Consider the following 8951-nt stretch of genomic DNA (forward strand, 5'->3'; position numbering starts at 1 on the left):
CAATGTGTTGCTGTTTCTTTGTAATTAATTGTGAAATTTACTTGCAATTTCCAAGTGAAAACATTTTATATAATAATTTATATTAACATAATTACTAATATTTTTAAGGTCAAATAGATTACTCGCAGAACAGCGCCCCTCTGATGACCCCTCCGATCTCTCCTGCCATGATCAACCGTAGCAGTGTGATCAACCAGGGCCCGATGGCTGTGAGGCCGCAGAGCAGCTGCCCCATCCAGCCCCAGGTGTCCTGCCAGACCTTCTCCGACACCATGTACCAGAGTCTGCACAATACTAGTTCTGGCTCCTACCCCAGCTCCTCTTACTACCAGCCTGTGTTCAGAGCTCAGACTCACACTCCAACATCAGCCTATCAGGCTCGTGCTGAAAGCGGCTGCTATGCACCCTTCTCTGGACACCAGCTGACCAAAGACTGCTTCAGCAGCAGCTGTACCGTGTCTCCCTACAGCTCCAGGGCTGCAGTGACTGGATACGCAGCCTCAGGTGACCCTGTGATGGATACTGAGGGCGTACAGCTGCTGGACTCCACAGGGTACAGCTTTGGAGGAAGTGTTGCCAGTGGAGATGGATGTTCAGGTCCAGTTTGCAGCTCTGGGCGCAATGGTGAGAAAAGCTGAATTATTATTTGCCAATTAACATAAATTTATATAAAAAAAATATTTACACTGCTGTTTGGGGTCAGTAAGATTTTTTAAAAAGAAATTAATACTTTTATTCAGCATGGATGCATTAAATTGATCAAAAGTGACAGTAAAGACATTTATTATAAATAAAAAATTTAATTAAAAGATCAAATAAAATAAAATAATAAAAGGAAATAAATTTGAGTCATGTCCTAGTATTTAGCGCGCACAATGAGCTTTGGTGCTTATGCAGGCAATGCAAGATTGAGTCCAGCTCATGTCACATTTCTATTCTTCCCTATTCTATATATCATTCATGTCCTTTCTTCACGGTTCCTATTAAAAAAGTAGCAAAAAGGACAAAAAGGAATTACATAAATGAATAAGGAAAACTATCAAATAAATACATTTAAATAAAAAAGTGATTTACCATATGTTCTTTCCCCATAGATTTCTCTGTAACACATTTGCAATGTGTTTTGTGTTTTGAGTTGACCTCAAAGGACGAGATTTATCCTGTATTTTAATTATGTTAGTATGCTGCTCAGAAAGGTAAATATGAATTGTTTTCAGATGCTTCTTTAGAAACATTAATGTTCGGCTTTCTCCTGGTCAGGATATTACAGCAGCAGCGGGTATGTGGACGCTCAGAGGATGGGCACGTTTATCGATCAGCATGTATCAGTTATCAGCAGCGTGAGCAGCATTCGCTCTGTCTCGGCCTATGCTGAAGTGCACGACCCTCTCAACATCCTAGATGACACGAGCAGGAAGACAACAAGACCCTACTACACTGACCTGTCTGCAATGGGCGCACACACAGCAGGTGAGGACAGAAATACAGCTGACACAGCTTGCACATAATATACCTGTACATACAACTGTCTATTGTTCTATACCTGTACATACAATTGTCGATTTGTATCTTTTTTATTCCTTACTTTACTTGTTCAATTTATTTTTTTTATTTTTTTTTTTTTTTTATTATCTGTGTTTTTTTTGTTCTGTCACTGTCATTCTGTTACACTGTGGAAGCTTCTGTCACGAAAACAAATTCCTCGTATGTGTAAACATACCTGGCAATAAAGCTCATTCTGATTCTGATTCTGATTCTGATTCTGATTCTGAAATACAGCTAAGGGAGACCGGGGCTAGTTGTCACAAGTTTTTTATATGTGTCATTGTATTTGCATTATCAAAGAAAGATTCAAGAAGTCTCTTATGCTTCCCAAGGCTGCATTTATTTTTTCAAAAATACAGTAAAAACTGTAATATTGTGAAACATTATTGCAATTTAAAATAACTTGAATATATTTTAAAATGTGATTTCTGTGATCAAAGCTGAATTTGCTTATACATAGTGTGACAACTAGACCCAGCCTCCCTTATATATTTAACGAGGCTTTTATGCATGGCTATTTTTACCTAAAATGTCTTCCATTACTGTCTTATGCTTCTTTATTTTGTCCTATTTCAGGATCCAGCATCGCTCATTCCTGCTCCATCTCGACACCCTGCATGTATGGAAGTCCTGCTCCTTATCACTCCCAGAATGCACTGCTGCCTCTCCAGGGGACCACAGAGATCAGAGAAATGGTGTCATCTTTGCCCCCCATTAATACTGTGTTCATGGGGTCAACTGGTGGGCCGTCATGACTGAAACCTTATCTGTAATTCAACATCTCTGCTGTACTCACAGAAGGTGAGACATGTTTTTAGCTCATTTGTATATCTTATAGTACATTTTTTTTGTTATATTACTATTTGTTTAATTTATCTCTATTTAGGTTTTACTTAAGTTTTACTTCATTTTTAGTTTTTGTTATTTTCAGTTTGTAATTTTAGTGCTTCGACATAACCTTAGTTTAGTTGGTTGCCACAGCAACATTTCTAATTTTCATTTCATTTCTGTTTTGTATGTCACATTTTTATTTATTTTATTTTATTTCATATTTCAATTACACAAATGTATAATCACAGTTAACTATAATAACTCTGGTTAAGGGCATTTCAAACTGGAAGCACAATTGTGGATCTTTATGTGAAGAGATTAGTTGATTTCTGCATTGTTAAATTAACATTGTTGATAATTATGTTGACTAAAACCAGGCATCAAGGCCACAAGATGTTCATATATTATGACTCTAGGAGTGGTTTATTCATCCCTGGGTTCTATAAATTCAGCTTTGTTAGTCTTTGAGCAGATGGATGCTAATAAATCCATAATCAGATCAGCTGAAATCATATAATTGCATCATAATTTGTATGTATGGTGCTGGTGCAAACTCGCCCGGCTCAGATGAGGATTTCAGCATTTGTCTGTGTGTAAAGACAAATTGTGCTGGCCTTTATCTCCTCAAAGGGAAAATCCATTTCGGGCCTCGGACAGGAACAGATGGCTTGAAATGTAATGATTACAAAATCTTGATCTTAAAATAGTTTAATTACAAAGTCAATAATGCCTCCAACAATTGCCTGGGCTTTAGTGTAAAAACAACAGAAGGCAGAACGCAAACTTTGGGACAATGTTTAACCAGAACTTTGCATTAGGCAGGGAGACTCCATATGCAGCTCTGGCAGAACAAAGATGTGCGTGTGTGTGTGTGTGAGAGAGAGATGGGTTTAGTGCAGTAATGTGTGCTTAACTGACTACTGTCACAATCATATTTACTTCTTACGCTTTTATAATCATTGACACTCTTCTTACAACAGCTTTCGAATCTTAATTCACATCTGTAGGTTTCTTTCTTAACATATGACTATAGCATGAATATAGCCATCATTCATTGCACAGACCACTTAAGGTTTTTTAAAGATGCATTTATTTAATAAAAAATACACTAAAAACAGTAATATTGTGAAATGTTATTACCATTTAAAATAACTGTTTACTTAGTTTAATATATTTTAAATGTAATTTATTCCTGTAATGGCAAAGCTGAATTTTCAGCATCATTACTCCAGTCTTCAGTGTCACATGATCCTTCAGAAATCATTCTAATATGCTGATTTGCTGCTAAAGAAACATTTCTTATTATTATCAATGTTAAAAATTAATAATTAATTAATCTTAATATTTTTGTGGAAACTGTGATAATTTTTTTTTTTTTTCAGAATTCTTTGATGAATAGAAAGTTTAAAATAACAGTTTTAATTTGAAGAAGAAATATGTTATAACAAAATGTCTTTAACTGTCACTTTTGATCAATTCAGTGCACCTGAATAAAAGTATTAATAAAAAAATGTATCAGTTAATCAAGCTTTCTGACCCCACACTGTTTATGTGTATGTAAGATGTTTTTGTATCTATTGGGTAATTCCATGCCAACTTAATCTAATTTAACATTACATTTCTAATCAACCAGCAGGGATTGCTAAAGAGCTGAAGCCATTTCCTCTAGCGGTGGTTGTAGCATTGAGCAAGGTTTATTTGATTTAACTGAATAGTATTTTGACATGAAGGATACTAGTGTTCTACTGTTTGAAAACTGTATACTATTATTTATGGTAGATGCTTTATTTAATTTGACATGAATAAAAATGAGGCCAGGAGGGACAGACGTACATTCTAGGTCACGTCTATTTTTTACAATATCAGAAAAAATCTGGGGAAAAAATTTTTTGTGATCAGCACTAAGATGCACAGTACAGCCTCATCACTTTTATCCCTCACAGTTTCATTTGTGTTGAATTAAATACAGCATCTACCCTGACTAAAGTCTGTTGTGTTTCATTTGTCACAGTGGAAATGCAAGGTCAAGTTGAGCACAATGCATTGTGAGATACAGACCAGTGTGCTCTGTTGTACTGTATATTTCACATTTCAGCAAACCTGCATATTTGTCACTTGCTTATTATATGTTATGTATATCAGAATCGGAAAGAGCTTTATTGCCAAGTGTGTTTACACACACAAGGAATTCGTCATGGTGTCAGGAAGCTTCCAGTACAGGTACAAACGCAGACATACATATAATTTAAGGTAATAAAAACTATAATAATAGAGTAGAGAGTAGACAATACATTTTAGATAACAATATAGTAATAAAATAAAGAGAAAAAGAAAAAGCCAATAGACAGAATTGTGAATGTGCATTTGTGCTATTTACAGATGTATATCTATGCATACTGAAAATTAGCATACTATATACTGCAGAAAATATAGCATACTATGTACTGCAGAAACACTACCATTCAAAAGTTTGGGGTCTGTAAGATTTTTTGGTTTGTTTGAAATAAATTAATACTTTTATTCAGCAAGGATGCATTAAACTGATCAAAAGTGACAGTAAATCAATGCTGTTCTTTTGAACTTTCTATTCATCAAAGAATCCTTAAAAAATAATCACAGTTTCCACAAATATTAAGCAGCACAACTCTTTTCAACCCTGATAATAATAAGAAATGTTTCTAATGCAGCAAATCATCATATTTCTGAAGGATCATGTGACACTGAAGACTTGAGTAATGATGCTGAAACCTCAGCTTTGCATCACAGGAATAAATTACATTTTGATATAAATTCAAATAGAAAACAGTTATCTAAAATTATAATACTATTTCACAATATTGCTGTTTTTACTGTATTTTTTTTTTAATTTAAATAAATGTAGCCTCGTTGTGCTTTCATTGCTCACACAGAGAGCCTCAATGACAAGCGGCACACATGCAGATTGCATTCAGTTAACACGTTATCGCCAGGATCAACTCTGCAGTAGAAGTGTTTCCTCAACACTTGAGATTTCAAGGTTGAGAGGAAAAAGCCCTACAGCATCTGTAGCAACACATCCATGAAGGAACTTTATCACTGTGTACAGTTTGCAGAGGAGGCTTTTGACTAGATTTCCCAATAGGGCTTTGTTAACAGGTTGTCAGATAACTTTTTGGGTGAACTATCCCTTTAAATCAGTTTCTGTATAGCTACATAACATCAGTCTTGACCAATAACGGAGTGCATTGTCAGACTGTATGGCTTAAAGGAATAGTTCAACCAAAAATGAAAATTTGCTTTAGATTTACTCTATACCCTCAGGCCATCCAAGATGTAGTTGAGTTTGTTTCTTCATCGGAACAGATTTGGAGAAATTTTGTATTGCATCACTTTCTCATCAATGGATCCTCTGCAGTGAATGGGTGCCGTCAGAATGAGAGTCCAAACTGCTGATAATAACATCACAATAATCCACACAACTCCAGTCCATTGATTAACATCTTGTGAAGTGAAAATGTAATTTTGGCATATGGCGAGAAGTGCTAAATAATTTTGGTTCTCCATCTTTTTATCTAATTCTTGTTTTCTATTTAATGACTCTCTCCAGGGGCGATTCTAGGATTTTCATTTTAGGGGGGGCTCAGCCCCCAGTGAGGGTATGATAATAATAATAATAGCCTCTCTGTTTCTCGCAGGCTATAGCCCCCCTAAAAATGGCCTAGCGACGCCCATGACTCTCTCTTAATGCCACAAGCATCATGATGTCTTCTGCATGAGTAGTATTAGGTGCTAGCTTTATGTCCACATAGGGGCAGTGTAGTGCAGGAGATTGAAGACTACTGTCTCGCACTGCATCATGAACCTGTTCAGAAGCACTCTGGCAGTTTCATGCATTATAACCACTGTTTTAGAAGATGATGTATTTGAATACATCAAAGCCATTTGAATCTGGTAGCACTAACATTAAATGTTAAAAAAAAAAATTTTTTTAATTTATTTATTTTTTATTATTGTACATTTCCTCATTTGTAAATACCTTTGTATAAAGCACTGGCTTAATAAACAAATGTAAATGTACACCAAAAAGCTATAATTTTTTAGTGGACCTAGAAGGAATTGCCAAAAAAAATGATTTTTGATCAGCAGTTTTTGCTTGTTTTGCAGTAAAACATTAACTTGTGAAGCAAAATTGTGTAAAATAATAAGACTTCTTTTCAGATAATATATAAACGTTCTCATCCTATTGGGAAAAACCCGTGAACCCCATAATTTTTTTTAAATATATTTATACTTATCAAAACACTCAGTGATGTCAGAGAATGAGGTTTTGCAATCAGATTTATTGTGTTACGTCATCTTGCCTGAAGTTTGATTAATGTTGGAAATGAATTAATATTGTTGTAAAACAATATACTTGACTGGAAAACAAGACCAAACTGTGACATCTGTTTTGATTGTTCTGACATCCAAGTGCTGATTCTAATAATTACCTGTATTTTCTTTGGGCTTTCACATTTTTCCCCACAGTTCTTCACAGCCAAAGGCTGTCTATCATTTCAAAGGTTTTGACTAACAAGAAGCCCAAGAATTCCACAACTGCATGTGTCCTAACCTGGAGTGAGCAGCAGGCCGCTGTAACAGTATTTGGAGAGCATTGTGGGCATTTCTCTCATTGGTGGTAAATGTGTGGGGGAATCTCTCATGGGCTTCCTGACAAGAGAAGCTCCTGCAGCCCTACAGACAGACAGACAGAGAATTTAATGCATATAATAAATTCTAAATTTAAACATGATGATACAATTTTATTTGGATGCTCGACAAAAATGAAATAAATATCTTAAGTGCATCTAGACAAAAATGTTTACCTTACAGACAGATGGTAATTATAACGATCTTGCGCCACTGAATGTCTTTTACCTGTTCTTGGGTTCATAGGGTTCTTGACCGTCATCCTCCCAAATGACACTTGCTTCAGTTTCAAAGGCTGACGTCAATCCGTTTCTGTCACGCGCAGTAGATGTACAGTAAATGTCCGCGTGCAATTCTCTGTCGTGTCAATGCCAACGCAGAACTGAGAGAATAATTTACCCCCCAAACAGTCTTGAGAGTTGATTTGTTTGTGTCCTTTTTAATTGTTACTTCTCTTTGCAACATAAATTAATGCTTTCAGCAGACACCTTTATATAAAGAAACGTCTCAGGTTACTTATGTAACCATGGTTCCCTGAGTAGGGAACGAGACACTGCGTCCTCTAGGGGTCGCTATGGGGAACGCCTCGTCGTGACCCGTGTCTGAAGCATACATTGAAAAAAAACACCAACTTGTTGGCCGGCGACAGCCATGACGTCACTACCGGTGCGACTATAGTATAAATAGGCGCCGGGAGCACACATCATTCACTTCTTCGTCTGAAGCTTGCGTCCGCAGCATGGCAAGAAACCTAGAGGACGCAGTGTCTCGTTCCCTACTCAGGGAACCATGGTTACATAAGTAACCTGAGACGTTCCCTTTCATGGGAACTTCGAACTACGTCCTCTAGGGGTCGCTATGGGGAACGCCTCGTCGTGACCCGTGTCTGAAGCATACATTGAAAAAAAACACCAACTTGTTGGCCGGCGACAGCCATGACGTCACTACCGGTGCGACTATAGTATAAATAGGCGCCGGGAGCACACATCATTCACTTCTTCGTCTGAAGCTTGCGTCCGCAGCATGGCAAGAAACCTAGAGGACGCAGTGTCTCGTTCCCTACTCAGGGAACCATGGTTACATAAGTAACCTGAGACGTTCCCTTTCATGGGAACTTCGAACTACGTCCTCTAGGGGTCGCTATGGGGAACGCCTCGTCGTGACCCGTGTCTGAAGCATACATTGAAAAAAAACACCAACTTGTTGGCCGGCGACAGCCATGACGTCACTACCGGTGCGACTATAGTATAAATAGGCGCCGGGAGCACACATCATTCACTTCTTCGTCTGAAGCTTGCGTCCGCAGCATGGCAAGAAACCTAGAGGACGCAGTGTCTCGTTCCCTACTCAGGGAACCATGGTTACATAAGTAACCTGAGACGTTCCCTTTCATGGGAACTTCGAACTACGTCCTCTAGGGGTCGCTATGGGGAACGCCTCGTCGTGACCCGTGTCTGAAGCATACATTGAAAAAAAACACCAACTTGTTGGCCGGCGACAGCCATGACGTCACTACCGGTGCGACTATAGTATAAATAGGCGCCGGGAGCACACATCATTCACTTCTTCGTCTGAAGCTTGCGTCCGCAGCATGGCAAGAAACCTAGAGGACGCAGTGTCTCGTTCCCTACTCAGGGAACCATGGTTACATAAGTAACCTGAGACGTTCCCTTTCATGGGAACTTCGAACTACGTCCTCTAGGGGTCGCTATGGGGAACGCCTCGTCGTGACCCGTGTCTGAAGCATACATTGAAAAAAAACACCAACTTGTTGGCCGGCGACAGCCATGACGTCACTACCGGTGCGACTATAGTATAAATAGGCGCCGGGAGCACACATCATTCACTTCTTCGTCTGAAGCTTGCGTCCGCAGCATGGCAAGAAACCTAGAGGACGCAGTGTCTCG

At 38.2% G+C, this 8951-nt stretch overlaps 1 protein-coding gene across 1 annotated transcript in view; it reads left to right on the forward strand.

The window, feature by feature from the left end:
* Positions 1-2321, forward strand: part of LOC107743320 (DNA-binding protein RFX6-like) — a 7922-nt gene extending 5601 nt beyond the window's left edge. Inside the window, exons 15-17 of the mRNA XM_016556490.1 lie at positions 109-624; positions 1261-1470; positions 2122-2321. Of these exons, the coding sequence (XP_016411976.1) occupies positions 109-624; positions 1261-1470; positions 2122-2300 (905 nt within the window). The 3' untranslated portion in view covers positions 2301-2321. The remainder of the gene's footprint in view (positions 1-108; positions 625-1260; positions 1471-2121) is intronic.
* Positions 2322-8951: the final 6630 nt, after the last annotated feature.

The sequence above is a fragment of the Sinocyclocheilus rhinocerous genome, unplaced genomic scaffold (assembly GCF_001515625.1).
Source record: "Sinocyclocheilus rhinocerous isolate Xijiao unplaced genomic scaffold, SAMN03320098_v1.1 scaffold827, whole genome shotgun sequence".
Lineage (NCBI taxonomy): Eukaryota > Metazoa > Chordata > Actinopteri > Cypriniformes > Cyprinidae > Sinocyclocheilus > Sinocyclocheilus rhinocerous.